The 24,240-nt window shown below is 36.4% G+C and overlaps 2 protein-coding genes, 2 long non-coding RNA genes and 1 pseudogene across 7 annotated transcripts; 4 read left to right on the top strand and 1 right to left on the bottom strand.

Moving 5' to 3' along the window:
• Positions 1 to 662: 662 nt before the first annotated feature.
• Positions 663 to 2,159, top strand: LOC110768206 (alpha carbonic anhydrase 7-like; annotated as a pseudogene).
• A 3,919-nt stretch (positions 2,160 to 6,078) lies between these two features.
• LOC148294889 (uncharacterized) lies at positions 6,079 to 7,679 on the top strand. Its single transcript, XM_088252289.1, has 3 exons — positions 6,079 to 6,415; positions 6,767 to 7,425; positions 7,524 to 7,679. The coding sequence occupies exons 1-3, from the start codon at positions 6,079 to 6,081 to the stop codon at positions 7,677 to 7,679; spliced, it is 1,152 nt and encodes a 383-aa protein (XP_088108415.1).
• A 4,693-nt stretch (positions 7,680 to 12,372) lies between these two features.
• Positions 12,373 to 14,562, top strand: LOC110768216 (uncharacterized). The gene is made up of 3 exons (XR_015835500.1): positions 12,373 to 12,617; positions 13,034 to 13,091; positions 14,199 to 14,562. It is a non-coding gene; the product is annotated as an uncharacterized LOC110768216 (long non-coding RNA).
• Positions 14,563 to 16,266: 1,704 nt separating this feature from the next.
• On the top strand, positions 16,267 to 17,865 carry LOC110768213 (deoxypodophyllotoxin synthase-like). Its single transcript, XM_021971915.2, has 3 exons — positions 16,267 to 16,714; positions 16,928 to 17,255; positions 17,475 to 17,865. The coding sequence occupies exons 1-3, from the start codon at positions 16,341 to 16,343 to the stop codon at positions 17,724 to 17,726; spliced, it is 954 nt and encodes a 317-aa protein (XP_021827607.1). The 5' UTR covers positions 16,267 to 16,340; the 3' UTR covers positions 17,727 to 17,865.
• A 92-nt stretch (positions 17,866 to 17,957) lies between these two features.
• Positions 17,958 to 20,330, bottom strand: LOC110774474 (uncharacterized). Of its 4 annotated transcripts, none has more exons than XR_015835109.1 (7): positions 19,898 to 20,330; positions 19,355 to 19,822; positions 19,218 to 19,247; positions 18,993 to 19,100; positions 18,854 to 18,906; positions 18,642 to 18,721; positions 18,301 to 18,484 (listed from the first exon to the last, which is right to left on the bottom strand). It is a non-coding gene; the product is annotated as an uncharacterized LOC110774474 (long non-coding RNA). The 4 variants fall into 4 exon arrangements; XR_015835107.1 differs by having other exon boundaries at positions 19,355 to 19,408; positions 19,638 to 20,330; XR_015835108.1 differs by lacking the exon at positions 18,301 to 18,484 and adding an exon at positions 17,958 to 18,185 and having other exon boundaries at positions 19,355 to 20,330.
• Positions 20,331 to 24,240: the final 3,910 nt, after the last annotated feature.

The raw sequence follows: 24,240 nt of genomic DNA on the forward strand, positions 1-24,240 counted from the left end.
ATTGTCATGGATGAAAGCAACAGGGAAGAGAGTGTTGTGGAGGGAGAAGCTTGGGTAGAGGACTGGAGATAGAGAAGTGCAAGAGGAGAGAGAGAGAGATGGAAGCAAAAAAAAATAAAAAGAAGGAAAATTTCAGCAATACAGATTTGACGATTTTATCCCTGGATTTAACAGTTTTTTTGACGGAGGGACTATTTAAGAGCACTCATATTAACGTTAGGGACCATGAGTGATACAAAAAAACTTTAAGGATGCAATCTGATAGTTTCACAAACATCAGGGACGTTTTGTGATAAAAAGCCTAACATTAAATCCCAGAAAAAGAACATACAAGAAGAAAAGGGTTCATGTCCACCTCGTGGCAACCCAATATTAAAGTGTGGTTGGTATCCAGTTAATTATTATAACGAACAAAAGCTTCAAAATTGAAATTAATGTTTGCGTGGAGAAGAAGAAAAAGTTAGTAGCAAATAACATGATACAATCTGTCTCTGGTCATTCTTTATTGAGGGTCGAATCTCACGTTCACATCCGCAGAAGAAACTCCTTTACAGAAACTGGTACGAAACTTCACCGTTTCGTCATTGTGTACGCTTTAAGTTTGTGTTGCTGTGATGTCTATATATTTATCTATATCTCTCACCTGCATGTCACTGTGAAACATGAAGCCGCATCAAATCAAACCCATCTGCATTTCTTCTTTACTCTTCTTTTTACTTCTATTCTCACATTACAGTACATCAGTCGAAGCTCAGGAAGTTGGCAAGTACAATGAGATTAATTACATAGATACATATTCTTATTTTCTTATTTTCTTTTTTGTGGAAAAGGAAAAAAATTTAATCAATCATAGGCATGTATATATTGTGCACATTGCAGAGGATGAAAGAGAGTTCGATTATCTTCAGGGAAGCGGAAAGGGGCCGAAGCAGTGGGGAGAGATGAAGAAGAATGGGCTGCGTGTAAAAATGGAGTCATGCAATCTCCTATTGATTTATCAAGTCAGAGAGTCAAGCTAATCCCAAACTTAGGCAAACTCAACACCACTTACAAGCCTTGTAATGCCACTGTCAAGAAAAGAGGCCATGATATTTCGGTAATTTTACAATAATTGTTTTATTTCATCACGTAATATTAATGTGTCTTAATTATTATTTTTGGTGTGTAAGTGTGTGTGTGCACGCGCAGATGGAGTGGATGGGCAACGCTGGATCAATTCAGATAAAATGGGACTGAGTATTTGCTGAAACAATGTCACTGGCACTCACCTTCAGAGCATTCCATAAACGGCAGGAGGCATGCCATGGAGCTTCACATGGTTCATCTCAGTCTCGATCCCAACGTCACAAACAAGATCGCTGTCGTTGGTGTCCTCTACAAGATCGGTCGTGCCAATTCTTTCCTCTCTAAGGTACTCAAGCGGAGTCAAATTATTAACTCAACAATGTTTTGTTGCCATACTTATATTGTCAGATAAAAATCAACCTGATCAATAGTCCAGATTCATAGACCAATAGCAAAATATTTGACCTAACTCATAACTATGTACAAGATACATGTCTTATGAAAAATACTACTATAATAGACTAACATATTGCAAGATTGTGACGAGGGATGTAAAATCCATGACTGATCAAAAGGAAGAGAGAAACATGGGGATGATTGATCCTAGAAAGATTAAAATTGGTGGGAAAAACTATTACAGATACATGGGCTCACTCACCGTTCCTCCTTGCACTGAAGGCGTTATTTGGACCATCGATAAAAAGGTAATTAATTGCTCCTCCTTAAGGGTCTCGACTTTTGCACCATATGTACATATCTTTTCATTTTAATTTGGACCATCAATAAAAATACGTGACCCTATGCCAAACTTTAAATTGCCCATATGCAGATAAGAACAGTCTCAAGGGATCAAGTAAAGCTAGTTCGATTCGCTGTGCATGATGTAAGTGATTCAACTACATCGATCTCTACTCTTTTCTTTCGTCTTCCAGCACAAGAAAAAAAAAAACGAAAGTATATTCAAACATATTGTCTCTAATCTTTGGTTATTAAATTGATTGCAGTATGCAGAGATGAATGCAAGGCCAGTACAACCGCTTAACCTTCGAGAGATCCAGGTCTATGACCGAAACGCAAGGAGCAAAAATAACTAGCAGAGAGTTTAACCTCAGTACTACATTTGTTATTTTGTTGAAGTAACATTGCTTGGAGGTGTATGTAGAGCTAGCAGAGTTAAGGGAATTGTATGACATATCAATAATCATGGTTTTTCTTTCTCTTTAAGGGAATTTACCCTTTTTTTTTTGGCTCTCTTTTATTTATATATAGTGTTTACCCCAAAATCTTCTTAGCCCTAGCAATAGGCTAAGAGAGTGTTGTGTGAGCGTGCCACTATTATTACTGCAAGGAACCTAATCGAAATATAAATAAAAGGAAACTTGCGCCTCAAGTAACCTGAATTCCAGACAAACCACTGTACTCTGAGTGTTTGCAATCCCAAAGTTTTTTTTTTCAAATGAAAAGACAAGAGATATTTTTTTAAGGGTTAATTACTGTAGACATCCTTGAACTATGGCCCCAGTTGCAATTGGGTCCGTGAACTAATTTTTGAGGCAATGAAATCCTTTAATTAGACAATCAGTTGCAATTAGGTCCTGCCGTAACAAAATCCGTCGAGATTGACCATGTGAGTGTCACGTGCTCTTGTTGTTCGGGGTATCTTCGACTTTTCATCGTTTTGAACGAAACAAATCCAATTTAGCGCTGAAGAAAGGGGGAACGCACGTGAACTATCCCTTATGAGGTAGCCATTGGAGTTGCATACATTGAGCTATCCCTTATGAGGCAGCCATTGGAGTTAAATTTGCTGCAGCAGTGACTGAGTGAGTGAGAAATTTTCTATGTAAGCTTCGAAATTTGGGGTTGATCGGGGGTACAATTAAAGGTTAGGGTTTCATTTTGGAGATAGTTGGGTTTTTCGTCCTTTTGGCTGATAGTGATGGAAGAGTTTGACTTCCGTTGGGGTGATGTTGCTCCTAAATACAGTAAGTGATTCTTCCTGTTTGAATATGTATCAGTTGGTTTTGTTTTCATCTGTGTGGTCCATAGCTTTTAAAGATTCCTTACACGCTTTGCTTTATACTGTCCTTGACTGCAACACTTAGGGTTTTTTTTTAATCCCTTCTTGTCTTCTATCTATGCCTCACACCAAATGGACTGAAGTTATTCCATAGCAATTAAAAAACTGAATGAACTGTGTACTGTATATTTTGGTTTTGGTGCAAAACATTGAATTAAAACATGGTTTTGTCTGATTTTATGATTCCAAAACAGGTGTGTGTGTTTTAACATTGTTTTGAACCTTGTTTACTGTGCAGGTAACCATGAAAACTGTAGTTTAGAACTTCACCATGGGGGTGTGTTGGAAAGTGGGGAGTATAAAAATGGAAAAGTTTGTTACTTGGATAATGTTGTACAGGATTTTCTGTCATTGGTGGACTTAAGAAAGGTAGGGAAAGGGCTTGGTTACAATGTAGACATTTCTAACCCCAAACCAAATCTGGAAATATGGTATAGGAAGGGTGGAACCCATGGTGTAGGTGGGCTTGAACTTATCAGCTCTGATGTTAAACTGGTTGACATGCTGGTCCAAATGCCATGTAATAGGATTGTTGTGTTGTACTATACTGAAGTGGGCAATTGTAATATAGTTTGGAGTCAAGCATCTTTTGGGTGGCAAGGTTTGGATGGTGCAGACAATTATGCAGAGGTGCAACACAATGTTCAGGTGGAAGATGAAACTGAGGTGCAAGACAAAAGTCAGGTGGAATATGAAACTGGGGTGCAAGATAAAAGTCAGGTGGAATATGAAACTGGGGTGGAAGATAATGTTGATGTTAAAGATAAAGATGAAGCTGAGGTTGGAGACAGTGAAGAAGATGGAGAATTTGTTGATAGTGATTACGAGTTCAGTGAAGAAGAATTTGGGTTTAAAACAGTTGAAGTGCCTGTTCATGAAGGGGCATAGGACACTATGAATGGTAGCAATGAGGGGCCTGCTTTTGAAGCTCCTGGAGAGGTGTCATCAGATGGTGAGCACACCTCAGATTTTGATACTGAAAGTGAGGGTGATGGGGATGATATGGAAGGGGATAATGAAGGGACAAGGAAGGTGAGAAAGAAAAAAAAACTGCCTCGGTTTAAGCAGTATAGAAGGGCGGTGGACTTAAACAATCCTGAGTTTCGACTTGGGATGCAATTTGAAAACAGACAGGTTCTTAAAGAGGCACTCAGGGAATATTCCATTATTCATGGAAGGAAACTGTTCTTTGAAAAAAATGACAAGATGAGAGTAAAGGCAATTTGCAACGGAGGATTAAAATTAGGGCTCGTCAATGCCCGGCCCAAATTTAATGGGCTTGGGCCGGGCCGGGCTGGGCTTTTTTAGAAAATTCAAAGCCCAAGCCCAGCCCATGAACTGGGCTTGAAATAGCCCATCGGGCCGGGCCGGGCTAAGCCCAACGGGCCGGGCCGAAATGGGCCTAAACTTCGCTTCAAATATACTCAATTATTCGCTTTGGATGCCTTCAATTATTCGCTTTGGATGCCTTCAATTATTCGCTTTCCCTCAATTATTCCCTTCCACTGTGACTGATATTTTTTAATTTTCTCCTTCCCTTCCCCTACTGAGTCGCTCTTCCTCTTTCTCTAGGAGATTAGCCAGCAATAATCACCAACAAAAAAGATCATCAAAACCATGGCTAGTTCTCGTTCTCCCTGTGGAGCCTGCAAGTTCTTAAGAAGAAAATGTGTGATAGGGTGTATTTTTTAGCCTTATTTCTCCTATGAAGAGGGAGCTACCCATTTTTCTGTCATCCACAAGGTTTTTGGCGCAAGCAATGTGTCGAATCTTTTAGCTCACCTTCCGTTGAGCGATCGATGTGAGGCCGCAACGACAATATGGCATGAAGCTGTAGCCAGGCTTCAAGATCCCATATATGGCTGTGTTTCACATATTATTGCTCTCAAACAGCAGGTTAATCATTTAGTACCCTTTGTATGTTCAGATTGTATGTTGAAGTAAATGATGAGTATATGCTTTTGGTTTGAACTTTTCAGGTGGTCAACTTACAAGCACAGTTAGCTTTCCTCAAGGATCAAGCATATGCTGTAGCAAACCCTAATGATCAGAGTGCACACGACTTACAGGCCTATATGGAGGAATGTGACCTGATTAATGAAATTCCAAAGTGCTCTAACTACGAGGACCTTGTCACAAGCCTCACATTAATGAGAGCCAATGCTCACATTAATGAAATTCCAGAGTGCTCTAATGCTCAATCAAGCTGGAGGAAATGTTAGTTTCAAGGGTCATTATTGTCAAAGGAGGTGGGATTAGGTGTTTGTGTATTAATTATTATGTAAAGATATTTGTCTTTTTTTTCATAAATATGAGGCCTATTTTGATGTGTTTTTATATTTCCTCTTTTTTTCATAGTTCTCTATTTATATTTGTCTATATGTTTATGTCTCAATTTTTTTTTTCTTTGTTCATAACTTCATAGTTCTCTTCTTTTTCTCATAAATATAAAGATATAGTTATACATCGGGCTTCATCGGGCCGGGCCTATGGGCCGGGCTGGGCTTCAAACACTCAAGCCCAAGCCCAGCCCAAGCCCAAGCGGGCCGGGCTTTCTCAAAGCCCATAACGGGCCGGGCCGGGCTTTTTTTTCGATGGGCCGGGCGGGCCCCCGTAAGCCCATGAGCCCGCGGGCCAAATGATGAGCCCTAATTAAAATGTCCATTTGTGGTTTATGCTTCACAGATAAACCAGGATGTGCAAACATTTGCAATTAAGAAGTTGAGCTTAGAACACACCGGTGGGAGGGTGGAGAAACTAAAGTTTGCTAATCCCAAATGGATTTGTGAGAGATTTTCTAGCAAGATTAAGAGAAACATAGGAATCTGAAAGCTTTTCAAGGAGAAGTTTTGGAGTCCTATCATGTGAGGGTGTCCAAAACTCAAGTGTATAGGGCAAAGAGATTGGCTAAAGCACAAATTGAAGGAAACTACATGCAGCAATATGCACGGTTGTGGGACTATGCAGAGCAGTTGAAGAATACCAACAAAGGTAGTATAGTGAAAATTAAGTGTGATCTGGTTGGGGGTGAAGCAATATTTCAAAGGATTTATGTGTGTCTGGCTGCTTGTAAAAAAGGGTTTTTAGAAGGGTGCAGGCATGTAATTGGGGTTGATGCTTGCCATTTGAAAGGTCCTTATCTTGGGCAAATATTGAGTGCTGTAGGAGTTGATGGTAATAATGCTCTTTTCCCAATTGCATATGCTGTGGCTGAGATTGAAAACAAGGACTCGTGGATTTGGTTTCTGTCTTTGTTTATTGAAGATTTAGGTATTACAAATGGTTTATCTTGAGCTTTCATAAGTGATAAGCAAAAGGGGCTCATACCTGCCATTGCACATGTACTACCAACTGCAGAGCATAGGATGTGCATCCGGCACTTGTACAACAATTTCAGAGCAACACATGTTGGTCTTACTCTTAAACACATGTTGTGGGCAACTGCCAGAGCCACTACTATTCCTTGGTGGGAAGCAGAAATGAAGAAGATGAAGGAAGAAGACTTGGAAGCTTGGAAATGGTTGGTGTAGAGACCACCCAATAATTGGACTAGATCTCGTTTTCATCCAAGGTATAAGTGTGATCTTCTGCTGAACAACCTTTGTGAGAGCTTTAATGCAGCTATAATTGATGCCAAAGATAATTCCATTTTGACATGTTTGGAAAGTATTCGAATGTATGTGATGCTTAGGATGGCTAATCGAAGGGCTGCTTGTGGTAAATGGAAACACCCTGTTGGCCTAAGGATATTCAAAATAATTGAGAGGAACAAGATGGGAGCTTCTCAATGCATTCCTAGATTGGCTGGGGAGAAAATGTATCAAGTCAGTCACATGTATGGTGGGGAGTTTGTTGTAGATCTTGCAGCAATGTCTTATAGTTGTAGGAGATGGGATTTATTTGGCATACCCTGTGCACATGCTATTTCAGCTATATTCCACAGAGATGAAAACCCTGTTGAATATGTACATGAGTGTTATAAGCCAGAGACATACATGAGGTCATATGAACCAATAGTTCACCCCATCCCTTCTATGGATCAGTGGGTTAAGGGTGGCTTGCCTCCAATTAGACCTCCATTTCATAAACGTCAACCAGGAAGACCCAAGAGAGTGAGGACAAAGGAGGCTGTTGAGGTCCAAGTACCAGCCCCAAACCCACCAAACCCTTTGCCTCCAGGTTACACTGCTCCAGCAGCAAAACTTAGAAGACTCTTCATTAAAATTAGATGTGGAGCATGTGGAAAAGAAGGCCACAATCGAAGAGGATGTGGAAGACAAGTTGTTTAATTATTTGGGTTTTGTTATGCATTTTAATTATTTGGGTTGTGGTCAGTTGTGGTTGTGATTTTATATAGCTATGCTTGTATGTTGTGCAGGATGAGGCAGCCCAAAATGGGAATGTTGGCCAAAATGAAGTTCAAGCAGCTGACAATGAAAATGCAGGCCAAAATGATATTGCCCTAGCCCAAACTAATGCTGCCCCGGCCCAAACTGACACTGCCCCAGTCCAAAAAAAAGCTGCCCCAACTTAAACTTACACTGCCCCAGCCCAAATTCAAGGTAAAAGGGGCAGAGGAAGAGGCAGAGGAAGAGGAAGAGGCTTATGGAATCCAGCTACAAGGATGTCATCTTCACAACCAGTTAGTAGCCTATTATTCTTGCCCAACTCAGATTTCTTATGTTTGCCTATATAGTAATATATGTTGTTTGTGGTTTTTATCTTAGGTGGTAAGTGATAGTCAAGGAAGGGCCAATCTGCCAATGACATACTCACAACAAGTGCCCTTGCAACCATCATCCTCTTCACTTACTCAACAAACCACACCCCGTAGAGGAAGATTCAAACAGAGTGTCAAAAGAGGAGGACAAGTATAGACTGTGAAGACATATTTTGTGGACTTTTAAGACCTATTTTTGGACTCTTATGTACTTACTATGTGGATGTGTATTTTGGGTGAACAATTATAGACTCAAGTATGCTATTTGGTAATGTTATTTTGAAGGCTCTTTTGCCTATTCTATGTAATGTTCAGGTGTATTTTGGATTGTATGTAATGTGCAGTTGGTGAATGTTAATTGGTAATTGAAGCCTTTTGGATTGTATGTAATGTGCCCCTGTTCATTTGGTATACACTGCCAATTCAGCACAAAATCAGCTTATATAGAAAAACATTTTATACACTGCCAAAGAGGCACAAAATAACCTTATGCCCAGGTTTTTGCCCATTTCTACACTATGCCCATGCCATCAAAAGTTGTTCAAGAGTATATACAACATTATGCCCATTTCCTGCCATTTCTACACTACCAAATCATCCATATTGATGAACAATATCACAATCATAAAACACAACAGAATAACAACCCAGAACCACCTTTGTCTTTGTCGATAACTCAAAATTTCCCCTTCTAGTACAACAACTTGTTGACCCATTCCTAGATTTTGTTTTTTCAAAATCTTGATTTCTTCTTTCTCTTCTCTCAGTTTTTGCTCTAATTTATTCTTCTCTTCTTCCATCAATCTGAAATTCTCCGTTGTTGCTCTCAATTCGTCCTCCATTCCTCTTAGTCTTCTAAGTTACCCAGGCAAGATTTCCTTTCCTCGTACGTGGGCATGTTTCATTCTCCACCCATGCGAAAAAATGCAACCCCCTCTTACTATTCTGCAATTCAAACAAAACGAAACGCCAATTTCAGACCCAACAAAACACCAATTTCATTCTCCAACCATGCGAAAAAACGAAACACCAATTACTGTTCTGCAATTCAAACAAAAACTTACCCGATTATTGCAACATGCCTCAAATCTTCTTCCAGGATTCAGATCTGTCCATGAAGTCCGGCGTTTGATTTCCGACCCACACTCGTAGTAACGTTGGTTGTAATTTGAATCCGTCGAACTCTCCGACATTTTTCCTTCCCTCGCAGCCCCTTCTCAGTTCTTCAGTTCTTCAGTTCTTCATTTGGGGGTCGAAGTGAATGGTTTAAGTTCATATTCGAAGGAGAGTCTTCAGACTTGAAAGGACATTTTTACCCCTCATTTTAACGGACAAATTGACAGAGTTGGACGGCAGGACCTAATTGCAACTGATTGTCTAATTAAAGGATTTCATTGCCTCAAAAATTAGTTCACGGACCCAATTGCAACTGGGGCCATAGTTCAAGGACGTCTACCGTAATTAAACCCTTTTTTAACTTTCATATTTTTTCATAGCTGGCTCAAATTTACTCATTTCTATGACCCACAAATAAACCGTGGCTTATGTGTTTGCTATTACATATATACATCATTGAGAATTGAAAATTAGAATTTAAAGGCGGTTGTTTCAGAGTCTCTAGAAAAGTCTGCTGAGATTATAAATGTTGAGTTTCCTAAGAAATTTGGATAGAAGTTTGGTAGTTCTGCATTTGCTTCATATTCTAGGATGTTCTGTTTCTAGTATTAAAGGGCTTTGTATCAGCAGCAGTAGAAGGTAAGAAGAAAGAATCTCAAAGATTGTAACAGACCTTAAAATCTATGTATAACCCAATATTTTGCAGAAAAAAAATCCCCAATAAACGACATAGGTGGTGGTTGGTCACTGTCACGAAAGAATTTACTTTGAACTTTCTTTCAACGTATTCAAACTGATCGAGCAGGCTTCTCTTGACTTTTTCATATCATTTTTCAGTGCGGTGTTGGGTTCTTACTTTCTTCTGTTTAACAGTCCCTCCTTAAAATTTTGAGGGCTCTGTGCGAAACTTAAATTAGGGTCTCACATAATATAATACAAAAATGCTATAAAAAAAATTTGTCATACCTTAATGTCATAAAACAACATTTTCATCGATATCAACATTTTTATTGTCATCATTCTCATTATGCTCAACATTACCCACACATTCATACATATTGTTTTTAGTATCTTGCAATTCATCAACATCATCTTGTTGTTATTCATTGGAAATATTTTCATCAATCATAGCATGTGATTCTTTAACAATGAATCTATCTAGAGCTCCTTTTGAGATTAAGTCAATTCCTCGAATTTTCTTTTTCTAAGTAGTTTTGTATATCCAGAAACTTATTTTCTAGTAGGTGACATGTTTAGATTACAAAGAAAAATTCCAAAACCTTATAACCTGGAAGATAACCCCAAAAGAAATAGAAAAATATTTCTAAAAACTATATTTTCTTATATAACCAATCATCAACATGATAATAATTTAATAAAATAAGTCATGTAATATATAGATTGAAATTTAGATACATACATGAATTTGAATTGAGATTTGATTGAATATGACTATATGACTTTGAGTGGTTTTTATGAATTTAGGAATTAGGGTTTTGGTGTTGAAATTCCTAAAATTGAATGAATAACAAAAATTGTCAAAGGATTGAAAAAGGAACCAAAGAGATTGATGAATGATGATGATTACTTACTAGAAAATTAGAGTTTAAGAGAAAGAAGAAGTCATGAAGTTATTTATTTATTTTAATGGAAGAAAGTACTTTGATACTCGAACAAAAGAGATTGATATATATATTGATGCTGGTTAGCTTAGTTTGATGTTTCCTTTTTTTTTTTTTTTAAGGTGTTTCTATTTTTTTTTTATAGTTATTTAAAGTTTGTTGTTATAATGCAAAAATAATAAAAAACACAAATAGAATTCCTTCAACGAAACTCAAACCTGAGCCATATATTAAGGGATATGCGCTAGAAAGCCAACTCCACCACACACACTTTTGTGCCAACATTTAGCACGCTAAAGTATATATACAATTCTTGTAATATTAATATATATAATATAAAGAATATTTTTTTCGGAGGCCCTCAAAAATCGAGGGCTCTATGCAGTGGCGCCACTTGCACCACCCTAGGGCCGCCCTTGAGTATTAAAGGGTTGTTTGTTGTGCTGCGTAGCGCTCCTAGCCAAAGCAACGTTGTTTTTGGCCAGGCAAAAAATAAAAACAAAAAAAGAGGAGGAAACCGAACTATAATTCATGGGCTTTAAACACATGCTTAGGCCTGCAATTTTGTGTACTTTAAAAAGTCTTTAAACATGTTTTTCTTTCTTATGTAAACAAGGATTACAAAAGGTTTTTAAAAAGAAGGAAATCAATTGGTTCTATTGCTGTGTTTTTTTTTCCTTCTTGACCAAAAGACAATTCGTTTCTTCTTCTTTTTTTGCCTGTTTTTTGTTTTTTGTAATATACTTCTTATATTTTATTTCTCTGATTTGGCTCTTATGATCAGTATTTAGTAGCAAACTTGAGGAAGAAGAGGCTCCGAGACGTATGACTGGAGGTATGATTAATTATGATTTGTTTATATTCAATTTTTCGGTGGCTTATGTGTTTGCTGTCAAATATATACATCGTTGAGAATTGAATATTAGAATTTTAAGGCGGCTGTTTCAAAGTCTCTAGAAAAGTCAGCAGAGGTTATAAATGTTGAGTTTCCTGATAAATTTGGTATTTCTGTACATGTGCTTCATATTCTAGGATGTTCTGCTTCTAGTATTAAAGGGCTTTATTTTGCAGAAATAAAATCCCCAATATATTCTCCATCTGTTCTTCACTAAATGACATAAGTGGTTGGTTGGTTCACTGTCCGTCGCTATTGGCATATATGTTACAATCCATCTGTTCTTCCGTCGACAGACCCAACTTGGCCTCTTGAAGCTGATCGAGCATGCTTCGCTTGACTGTTTCATATGGACTTTGAAACAATTATTCTCTTGCTGCGAGAAAACAAAACTAAAAGTATGCACTAGTGTGCACCATGATTCTTCAGTGCCGTGTTGAGGTAAGCACTAGGGATCCTGACCTCCGATGTTCTATGAATAAAATTTTGTGTGGTTCATGACATTGGTGTTCACAAAAGCGATTTGTATTAACAATGTTGGCTTCCAGTTTAGTGCCCAATATACTACTATATCGGGCATCAAAAGCGTCAATGCAAACCTTTTTTGTGGACACCAATGTCAATACAAACCCCTTTTTGTGAAAAATTAGGTATTAGACATAGATAACTTTACTTATTAGTATTTAAGACATTTGATATTTTGGTTTGGGTTTTAATACCTAGAAAAGAATTGTTATTTTGGATTAGGCCAAAGAGGAAGACCAGATTTGTTGACCCACCTTACATTAGTCATTAAAAAGACAATTATACCCTTTTCATTTAAAAACCTAACCCAAAATCGTTAGTTTCTCAGATCTCTCTCTCTCTCTCCCTCTCCGCGTCTTCTCCCTTTCTCCTCCCCTGTGTTTCGACGACAAAACCCCCCAGCCACTGTCACGTCGGCCACCCAGCCACCGGACCGGTCAAGTTTTGACCGGCGTCGCACCCCAAGCCAGCTCCGACCTTCCTCCTACCTCTGCTGCTGCTGTTTTGCCGGAAAACCCCGGTTTTGATCGGATTTTTACTTGGTTTTCCAATCCCTCGATCTCTCTCCTTCGGCCCCCAAATCCTTCGATTGAGGTATGGTTTTCTAGCTAGTTTCCATTGTCTTCTTCATTTTTTTAAACAATTTTTTTGGTTTATTTGCCTCTGTTTGTTTGCAGTCCTATTTTTTTTGGTTTATTTGCCTCTATTTTTTTTTCTACAGAATTTCAGTCGTGTTTATGGTTGGTGTTTTCTATCCTTTCCACATGTTCACCTCACACCTTTTAATGAGATTATCCTTTTCTTTGGCCAGTAATGGCTATTCATTGCTCTGATAAGTAGGGCTCTTAAAGTGTATCTTTGGGTACAGTTATATATGAACCTTCAGGTCCAATTTAATGTCATTTCTTTTAAGTGAAAGTGGCTTCTCAATTGGTCATTTGTTTCTACGAATTGCTTATTAATTTTGTATGTAACCTTCATGTCAAATTTTGCATGTTTGAATTTTCAAGGCTTTTACGCTGCAGTCTTGGAGAAAGATGATGTGTTGATATCTGTAGCATCAATCAGGTAGTACTGAAATGAAGCTGTTTGTAGGGAGTTGATTTTCCAGTTTTCGTATAATTTTTTTTGTTAGTTGCTCAGTTCTTGTGATATTAATTTCATATCAAACTTCACATCAATAAAAAGATCTATTGTTTAAATCTCCAGCTTGCATCCTTATTATTTTAGTCGTTGGTATCTGTTGTCATGGTTTTTTTACTTTTAAAAAAACTGTTCTATTGCATCAATATCTATCGTTGAAACTGTTCTATTGCAAAAGTTTAATTCTTTGGATTCTTTTAGCATTCAAGAATGCCGTTCGAATATAAAATAATTGGTGGATCACATCATAGGAAAACCTGCTGTACCAAATGGTTTCTCATATCTTTTCTTTTTTTCTGTGTGGAGAACATTAATTAGGTTGCATTGACATTGACTAGACCTGATGGTTTGGTGGTTTTCAATACTTGGCTTTGACATCTTTGTGCATGCATCACTATCAGTTTGGTACATGTATTTGGTTCTGCATACCCACACTCTGAACTTTTCTTCTGCATTGCAGAAAACAGAAACTGCAATGCAAAAAACAGAAACATGGATAACCTATTTTACATTCTAGGTGGTTTTCAGTCTGATGCCCTCTCTCCCAACATGTTTTGAATAAATAAAAAAACTATTGTTTTGTTTTGTTTAACTTTAGAGCTGAGCATTTTTGCCCAGGCTCAGCATTTCAGTTTCTATTTTTGTATTGCAGTTTCTGTTTCTGCATCGCAGTTTTTATTTCTGCATTGCAGTTTCTGTTTCTGCATCGCAGTTTCCATTTTAGTACTTTCATCTTGGTTCCTCCATTTTGCTTCTATAAATTTTTTTAATTTTATATATATATAATTGATATCTACATTGTATTTTTGTTGCAGTTTCTGCTTTTATTTGCAGTTTTTGTGTGAATATGTGGTGAAATGAATTTTTTTTAATTTTTAAAACCGTTGATCGTTTATATAAATATTGTATAATTGAATAAATATTACAAAATCAAGTTTGGTGTAGTGGTTTGTAAGTGAGCCCTCTTCCTTTGAAGGTCAAGGTTCAAGTCCCTTTAATGACACAAAATCTTCTTTTTTTTAAAAAAAAAAGTGAATAAGGGGCAACGAAGTTGGTTCCATGCAGATGGTGGCGGTCGGTGACAGCGGTTGCTGGCTGGCAGCGCTGGAATCTGGCGGTGGTAGGTGGCCGGTGGCGAAAGGTGGCCGGCGGCGGCTGGTCGGAGGTGGCCGGCGGCAGGTGGTTGGCCGGCGGTGGTGGTTGGCTGGATGTGGACATGTGGCATAGTATGCTTGCCTTAGAAGGAATGACATTGTGTGTAATTTTGATATTTTTTAATGATATTTTTGTAAAATTGGGTACTCATTTTGGTCTTTGGCCTTATGCTAATTAGATGAAATTGTATTCCTATCTTCCAAATTAGTAAACTATATTGTGTTTTAAAACTAAAGCTCCCTTATGAATTATACAACTAGTAATCTATTTTATTATAGTTTTATGAATAATAGTGTACATTCTAATTATGTTGAAAAATAATTTGATAATCTATTTATTGTTTTTTTTTTTACAAACATTTTTTTTAAATGAACCTATTTTTTCTCTAAATAAAGTACCCTTTTTTTTTTCTCTAAATAATGTACCCTTTTTTCTCTAAATAAAGGACCTATTACTTTTTTTATGAAAATTAATTTGATCATCTTTTTATTGTTTGATTTATGAAAACAGTTTTTTTAAAAATGAACCTATTTTTTCTCTCCAAATAATGTACCTGTTTTTTTCCTCTAATAATATACCTAGGAAAACAATTTACCTAGTATAATGAACCTATTGTTTCGCTAAATTTTGTATATATGTTTTTCTCTAAATAATGTACCTATTACTTGTTTTATGAAAAATAATTTGATAATCTATTTATTTTTTGTTTTATGAATTTTTTTTAAATGAATCTATTTTTTTCTCTAAATAATGTACCTATTTTTTCTCTCTAATAATGTATACCTAGTAAAATAATTTACCTAGTATAATGAACTTATTTTTTTTCTTCTAAATAATGTACCTATTTTTAATTTATAAAAAAAGTGCACAAATTTCAATTATACAATGTACCTATTTTCTATAAAAATTATTGTGTACCTATTTTTAATTTATGAAAAATGTATGGAAATTTCAATTGCAAAATGACCTAGTTTTTTTTTAAATTTTTTTGGTAAATAATATACCTATATTTTTATACGAATATATTTATATTTATATTTTTCATATGTACATTATTGGATATATAATTTACATATTTTATTTTTGGTTTGCAATTTTAGGGGGAGATATGTTAGAGGGAATGGCAACCAAAAGAAATGGGGTGATTGATATGCTATTAATAGGGAGTTTTAATTACAATTATGGCAATTAATGAAATGCCTGGAATAAATTATAAATAAAATATGAAGTCTGATGGCAACGATGTAAAGACATAGAATATTATGACCTCTTATATCCTACTGGTCATTTAATTTTGAAATTGGGTTTTATACATAGATTTATAGAATGACGGGTACATGTCTAGGAAATAGAAATTGGAGGGACCTATATTGGACAAGCCCTATTTTATATTATGAACCTTAGATATCGAAGCTAGACATCGTTGTTGACGAAATAATTACCTTTGATTTTTCATACAACTACGTCAAGATTGACATGCTTGTAAAAAATATGCTCCTGATAGTCATACGATGCTTTGAACTTTCTTCAACTTATGGTCGCTGATTGACTTTTCGATATGGGCAACGAAACTGTTTTATAGTCTCATCATTCTTCAGAGACTAAGCAAATGAAAATGTTGCAGCCTCCTAAAACCTCAACTCCGTTGAAAATTCAAAAGAATTAATAATATTTAAAAAAAAAAAAGAAAAAAAGAAGGAAATCATAGATGATGTAGCAAATGAGAAATTTCCATATGGCTGTGTTTTCAGGACTTTTCACTGGAATTATAGAAAGGACAGGTCACAGGCTGACTGTTTTGTGACCAGCAAAGAATGTAATAAAATAATTTCTTCACCACATGATATCATGCACATGTTTTTGAACATAATTTGACGACAACTTGCACAAAGAACTACTATAAAAGGAGCATGAAACCTAACATTTTTCACACCCATCAGTTTTCTCTCAAAGCTTGTGCTAGCAACAGCGCTTACCAAGTGAGACAAAATATTCCATAAACATCCCAGTTCTAGTGAAATGGGTTCCCTAACATTGCCTGAGCTCCCTACCATCAATTTCTCCATTGAAGACTTGAAGCCTGGCTCAGCTTCTTGGCTGTCCACCGCCAAACAAGTCCGGTTTGCGCTCGAAAAATACGGCTCTTTCGTGGCACAATATGAGCAAATTTCTGCGGAACTTTTAAACAACATGTTTGGCCAAGCCAAAGATTTGTTTGAGGTTCCCAAAGAAAACAAAGTCAAGAACGTTGGTGAGGAACCCTATCGTGGGCATATGGGTCCAAACCCTGGCATGCCACTCTATGAAAGCTTGTGCATCGATAATGTCACATCCCCACAAGAAACCCAAAAGTTCAAAAATCTCATGTGGCCTGAAGGAAAGAGCAACTTCTGGTAATTTCAATTATATTCATCGATACATGAACACACGATGTTGTAGTTGGTTCATATTATTTATAGTGCCAATAATTTGATTCAATTTCATAGTAAGATAATATAAACATTTTTCTGGCGACATAAGTTTACCGAGAAAACATAACTCGTTTAATATCTTACTTTGTTATGTACGTACTCTAATTTTATTTCTTTTTGTTTTGGCGCATGCAGTGAAACCACAGATTCATTTGGGCAGTTATTGGCACATTTGGAACGCACTGTTGAGCAACTGATGTTCGAAAGCTATGGGATTGGAAAGCAGTACGAGTCGGTTGGTAGTTCGAACGGTCACCTTCTTAGATTCATCAGATATACAGTACCAGAGGACAAGGATGCCATCGTAAGGTTTCCGAGCCACACAGACATAAACTTCACCACCATTGTTGTTCAGCATGATATCGCTGGCTTGGAGATCAGAACAAAGGAAGGTGATTGGATTAATGTTGAGTGTGCACCCTCACAAGCACAGTTCGTATTCATGGCGGGTGATGGATTGCAGGTGGGTCCCATACACCAACCAATAAATTAATACTTAATTTTTAGTTATGAACCAATAAAAAGTGTCTGATATTTAATTGCAAATTGAGGGTTTTTTTTAAATTTATTTTTAAATTCGGTTCTTAATAATTAAAATTTTAAATTGAAGGCCATTAATAAATAAATAAAAGCATCAATTTGATGTGAAAGTTTTAACTTGGTGTTTGATGAAATTAATTAGGTGTGGAGCAATGACAGAATAAAAGCTTGCCACCACCGAGTGAAGCATTGTGGAAACAAGACAAGATATTCAATTGGACTGTTTACATTCAACAATGGGATTTTCCAAGTGCCAGAAGAATTAGTGGACGAAAGCCACCCACTCCTCTACAACCCATTTGATAGCCGTGCCTTTATTCGAAAATATGCTACTACTCCAGAGCTCAAGAAGGAACCCTCTCCTATCAAGGCCTTTGCCGGTGTCAAATCTTAATTTGCATACTAAAGACAATAGTCACCTGGCACCAGTCACTCCAATTAATTGTAACACTTGGCGGAGCCAATTAAGGCCCACAAAAGTCACTTGGCCCTTCTCAACATTTTGAAAATATTATATTTATCTATGTTATCCAAATTATTTTATAGCTATATTTACTAGGGATCTTTAGTAATATACCCAAAATAGGGGCTGAAATTATAAAAAAAAACCCCACATGGAATGCACTTTATAAACATACCCAAAAATTATTTACTACATAATAAATGAGTGTTGAAGTTCCTATAAATTACATCTCTACCATTAATTAACTGAACACAAGCCCAACACAAAAAACTCAAAAAAAACTCAAAACAAGCCCAACCCAAATTTTTTTCAAAAACCCAAACTAAAAAAAAAATGTCACGAAAATCAAGGAGCTGTCCTTACGACCCTTCTCCATCGAACCTCCGTACACTGTTAATACCATGTCATAGAAGTACATTGTTAATACCATTTCATAAAAGTACATTGCTAATACCATTTCATAGAAATACATTGTTAATACCATGTTATAGAAGTACACTGTTAATACCATGTCATAGAAGCACATTGTTAATACTATTTCATAGAAGTACATTGTCAATACCATTTCATACAAAAAATTTTAAAAAACCTAAAAAAACCTAGCAAGACATCCAATATCTTTTGCAGGAACCACCTCTAATTGTCCATAGTTTCACCACATATAATCGCAAAGGTAAAAGGAAATACCTCTACAAGAAAGAAAAAAGTACATTGTTAATACTATGTAATAGAAGTACATTGTTAATACTATGTCATAGAAGATGTCGTGAGTACTAAATTCTCCAGAAGCTTTGATTACCACCTAGTAAAACAACATCCAAACTTACACAACTACGTAGTGCTTACATTATCAATGATAGACTCAAGAAGATCTTTGACAATTTCAAGTCAGATTCCATCATTATGGCAATCACCATTTGCTTAACCTGAAACCAAACAGAGGCTGCTTATTTTAAATATCGTGTTTGTGTTCATACAAGGTATCAAACGTAAAAATACCCATAAAAACATAAATTTCCTTGGAGACTTAGACAGTAAAAAAGTAGTACAAGACTCACTTTTTCTCGCTCAATGAACCTGGTTTGTCTCAGATCATAGACCCTAAATGCAACTGCAAGTAATTAACAAACAACATAAGATAACAAGAAAGACACACACACAACATTTAGCTTTGCCTCTTATAGCAGTAAGACTTACAATCAATTTTATCATCTGTATGGGCATATGGATGGAAGACATTGAGTGCATGAACAAACTCATCAAATTCAAAGACACCATTTTCTTTTCATCAAAGAGATCAAAAACCTGGAAAAGCAAAATCCAATTCGCGTAAGTAGGTGCAGGGAATAATATATGTATCCTAGTCAATTAGTTCAAGATGTTGGTATGAAGCATATGCCCTGTCCAGGAAAAGATTTTCACCATAGGGAATAGTGCTAGTTGAAACTCTTCCTGCAACATAATCATCATTCAAATGATTACTACAATGCATGAAACTAGAAAGAAACAATAGATTTCTTCATAATTGAATTTGAATGATTCAAAGAAATTTGACTGACCTTATGAATCGATCCGTAGTAGATAATTGAACTACTCAGCTTTTTAAACAGCTCCTACAATACCTCCAGCTCATTAACAGTAATTGCATCATGATTTCATGCAAGTAAACATCACAAACAGCATTCAAAATTCTTATTAACTAATCATTTATTTCTTCTTCTTCTTCTTCTTTTTTTCTTCCCAAAATTCCCAAAGCAAAAGGAAATAATTCACACTTCAAAGTTTTGCATATATATCGTTTTCTTAATCTTCTGAATATTTTAAATAAATAAAAATTCATACATATGGTTTTATCGGAGAGGACAGACATATCGTCGAATGCGAAACTGCGTTTGGTTGAGCGGGGATGGTCGCTGAAGCAATCGGTCATAGCAAAAATCAACACCTCTATGATCGCTACAAACGATATAAATGCCGTGCAGATCCACTCGCCCGATGATAAAGAACTCGATCTCTGTCTCAATCCCCTGCTTAATTAATCAAAAAATCAAAAATTAAGCATAAACAATGAGAAATGAAAATTCGCCCATTTTAATTTTTACTGAGAAATCCGTTGTTGTCTGCAACACGAGACTGGGCCTCGTTGACGGTGATGTTACAGCCATCGAGGTTCTGGCCGTTTATGCCTTCGATCGCGTCCTTATGTCCTTCTCGTTGTTGAAGGTGACGAAGCCGAAGCCCCTGGACCTCTCGGTCTCACAGTCGTTGATGATCTTCGATTCGGTGGTGGAGGAAAGAGTCGGCCTCATGGATCAGGACCCGAGTCCACCTCCTGAGTTGTAAAACGACCTTGCCTGTGACTGAGATGCGAGAGATTGAGCTATGAGATCTGGAAATAGCTGCAAGATCTGTGAGAAAGCGGTGAGAGATCTCACAGACCAGCTCTGAGATTTTGAAGGAGCAATCGTCGATTATCTTAATTGAGCCTCGGAGCTGGATTTATTTTGGGCAAAAGGGCAAAACAATAATCCAACATTGCTATTAAATTTAAAAAATCGACAGTTGTTAATTTTTGGGTTTATTTTGGGTTCTTATATACATTAAATAGTATAGGGTATATTTATAGTTTTATGTCTAGGAATGGGTATTTTACTAATTTTCTATACTTACTATTGACCCTTCTCACAAATGTAAATTGTCTACAATGAACATGAATATGATCTATATTTGTTTTCATTCTTCATATGTCTTTTATATGTGTGTGTGTGTCATGGATTTTATTTGATTTTCTCATTCTATCTAAAATCAACGTTTGATACTCTTTCATCATTTTTAGGTTGCTAGAATTTGGGTTATACTTACTAAGATATTAAATTTGTGATATTGAAATTTAATCATTATAATGAATCTTATATATATTTTTCTATAAAAACTAAGTTAATTGTAATTATAAAGCTATTTAAAGTTGACCCTCCTTGATTGAATTCCTGGCTCCGCCATCCACCTATGTAACATCAACCTATTCCACCAGTCTTTATTTCCACCAACTTACCACCGTGACAAACCATCCATGTGAACGAAAAGTATCATCATCTACAACAATCAATATTGAAATCAAACAACCAAATTTAATACACCAAGGTAATAAAAAAGGACGGCATAGGACTACAAAATCGTTTTATCTTAGTAACATAACATAAATATTTTCTGGACGAGCTTTAAATTTAGTTCAAGTAATTTGAAAGTTACAGGACTTGGTTTATATAATGGCTGGGCTTAAATCTTCCCACTCGAAAATGGATAAACCATTTATGCCTAAACTAGATGACATGAATGAAAGTTTATGTCACTTTCATCACTTAATTGTTTAATGTAATAATACCATCCCCGGCCCGTCTTCGATCGGGTATTTTGAAAAATTTGTGATCCTCGTACCTGGCCCCGTTTCCCCCCAAAATCTCCCCTCGTTAGGGTCTAGGACTTGATGGGGATTTTTTCCATCTGTAGGTGGGGATTGGGGAGGGGGCTGTGGTGGGTTCATCAATGAAGTAGGTGGTTTCTAGGGAAATTTTTTTTCCTAAAGTTATTTTAAAAATGTCTTTCATTTTATTTTTAATAGTAAAAATAAATGGTGAATCCAGTTGTCAAAAAATTATACATGTGACGCATTTTGAGCTGGAGTATCACCAGCTAACGTGGTGATATCGTATAACTCTATAATTTCTTCTTAGTTTAGAGGTATTTTAGCAATTAACTCCTTTGATATTTATGTGCAAATTGAGGTTTTTTTTTTTTTTTTTTTTTTTTTTTTTTTTTTTTTTCCAAATTGGTTTCTCATTAATTTATGTTTTAAATTGGGTTCTCATTAATTAATTTGGCGTGGGTTTGTTTATTTATGAAAATCATCAATCCCAGCCCAAGCCCATGACACTAGCCTGGCAACTAAATAGGCTGAGATGGGCCCATCAACCAAATTTGACTTATGAAAATCATCTCTCTCTCTCTCTCTCTTCTTTTCTTTTGATAATTTCAATTTGGAAATCTAGGATTTCTGATTTTCTGATTTTAATTTCAATTTTTTTAGATCTCAAAAATAGTTTGGAGTTCAATACCAAACAAGTTTTTAGATCTTAAAATCACTATTTGAAAACTCATGTTTTAAAAAAGAATTATAGTTTTTGAATTTACTTTTCTGAGTAGGATACCAAACAGGGCTTAATTTGCAGAATTATGGTTTATGTCTTTTTCAATTTTTTATAACATGAGTTAAGCTTTACAATCCCGATCCTTTAATTACAATCAACTAATAAAAATCAAAGTCATAAATTAAACATGTTAACTTGGAAAGTCCAAGTAAACGACACATTTTCCGGCTTCTTGGATTAATAGCCATCTCTTCAAATCCAAACTTGACAAAACAACAAATCTGATTGTAAAAGGAGCTGGTCGGCAAGGACGGACCCAGTATTTTAAACTTTACTGGGCTAAATTTAACTTACATATAAACATACTAAGTAGATAAAAAACTTGACAGTATGATGTAATTGTAAAACCATAGAGAACTCAAGAATAGTTTGATGAGCTTATATCCATCAACACGATGGAATAACTATTTATATTAGCAAAACAAATGTATCAGTTACAAAGATTACATCGTATCCCTATATAAGAGGGAGCCAAAATTATACATTTGAAATACAAACAAAAACCATATCAGATTACAACTGAAGAAGTCCACACAAACTAAGACTCCTTCTCCACATCCATTACAAAGTTTGAATTTGAACAAGCAGATAAGCTTTGTCTAACATCCCCTGCAAGCTGACAGGACGAGAAACAACGAGAAGCTTGGACACCAAGTATTTGAACAGCATAGTAGACAGCCCTTTGGTAAAAAGATCAGCAATATGATCTTGTGAACAAGCAATTCCCCTCGAACCACCTTCTCTCGAACGTAGTGATAATCAACCTATAAATGTTTGGTTCGAGAATGAAACACAGGATTGGAAGCCATAGTAAGAGAGGACACATTATCACACCAAATCTGGGGAGGAGATAAACGAAGCCGTAAATCCTGAAACAAAGAACGAAACCAAGAAAGTTCCACAACAATATATGTAAGTTGTCTATATTCAGCCTTTATGCTAAACCTTGACACAGTCCTGTTCTTCTTAGAACTCCATGAAACCAAATTCTTGCCCAAGTAGACATAGAAACCACGTGTGGAGTGGCGTGAATTTGGATTTCTAGCATAGTCCGCATCAGAAAAGGCATGAAGTTGCAAGTCACCAGGCCAATACACTAATCCATGATCAAAGGTATGCTTCAAATACTGTAGCATTCTCTTCACTGCAGACCAGTGAATAGTCATGGATTTTGCATGAACTGACAAACTTGGTTGATCGGCTAAGAAAGATTAGGTCGCGTGATTGTAAGGTACTGCAAGGCATCGACAACACTTCGATGTAAAACTGGATTAGAATAGGACTCACTGTCAAGAGCACTCAACTTCTAACCACTTGTGGTGGGTGTGAAAATAGGCTTTGCTTCAGTAAATTTTGTGCGAGAGAGCAAGTCCAGTGCATACTTGGATTGTGTCAAATGCATTGAATCACCATTGTAATCAACTTCAATTCCCAAGAAATAGTGTAATGGTCCCAAATCCTTCATGGAAAATGAAGTGCCAAGTCGTCTAATAAGTGTAGAAACATGTGTTTGGTCATTGTCTATCACCAAAATATCATCAACATATATTAACAGAATCAAATCGACGCCATTTTGATTTTAGACAAACAAGGAATAATCACACTTTGATTCTAGGAAACCAAGTTCAAGTAAATAGTCAGAAAACCGTTGAAACCAAGCTTTGGGCACTTGTTTCAACCCATAAAGACTGCACTGCAACTTGCACACATGTTGAGGAAGCTGTGAATCAATAAATCCGGCAAGTTGTCGCATCTACATGTCTTCTATTAGGAAACCATGCAAGAATGCATTTTGTATGTCTAGTTGTCGTACTGACTATTCATTTGAGACTGCCAAACTTAGAACCAGGCGAATAGTACTATGTTTCAAAACTGGACTAAAGGTCTCATTATAATCAATACCTTCCTTCTGATGAAAGCCATTTGCAACTAACCTGGCTTTGTACCACTCAATCGAGCCATCCAATTTTCTTTTAATCTTAAATACCTTGTATTTGGCAACAGGTTCATGTGAGGTTGATATGGCACAAGAGTCTAGGTTCCATTTTGTTGTAAGGCACTAACTCATGGTTTGCCTCCATTTTTCATGTTTTACTGCTTGACTATAGCACGTGGGCTCATGGTATGTAACATCAATTGTTGCATTCAGGGCATACTTGGGATTAGGCTTTCGAACCCTGAGTTGAGACCTAGTCACCATACGTGGTTGCATAGGTGATGTATGTTTTGATGATGTCGTA

Source organism: Prunus avium, chromosome 4 (assembly GCF_965620075.1).
Source record: "Prunus avium chromosome 4, drPruAviu1.hap1.1, whole genome shotgun sequence".
NCBI classification, from domain to species: Eukaryota; Viridiplantae; Streptophyta; class Magnoliopsida; order Rosales; family Rosaceae; genus Prunus; species Prunus avium.

Excerpts from the sequence above, each read along its gene's own strand:
- LOC148294889 (XM_088252289.1), top strand. The coding sequence starts at position 6,079 with ATGCAGCAATATGCACGGTTGTGGGACTATGCAGAGCAGTTGAAGAAT. Across the intron at positions 6,416-6,766 it reads TTTGTTTATTGAAGATTTAG|CTATAATTGATGCCAAAGAT; the intron begins GTATTACAAATG and ends GCTTTAATGCAG. Across the intron at positions 7,426-7,523 it reads GAAGAGGATGTGGAAGACAA|GATGAGGCAGCCCAAAATGG; the intron begins GTTGTTTAATTA and ends TATGTTGTGCAG.
- LOC110768213 (XM_021971915.2), top strand. The coding sequence starts at position 16,341 with ATGGGTTCCCTAACATTGCCTGAGCTCCCTACCATCAATTTCTCCATT. Across the intron at positions 16,715-16,927 it reads GAAGGAAAGAGCAACTTCTG|TGAAACCACAGATTCATTTG; the intron begins GTAATTTCAATT and ends TGGCGCATGCAG. Across the intron at positions 17,256-17,474 it reads TGGCGGGTGATGGATTGCAG|GTGTGGAGCAATGACAGAAT; the intron begins GTGGGTCCCATA and ends GAAATTAATTAG.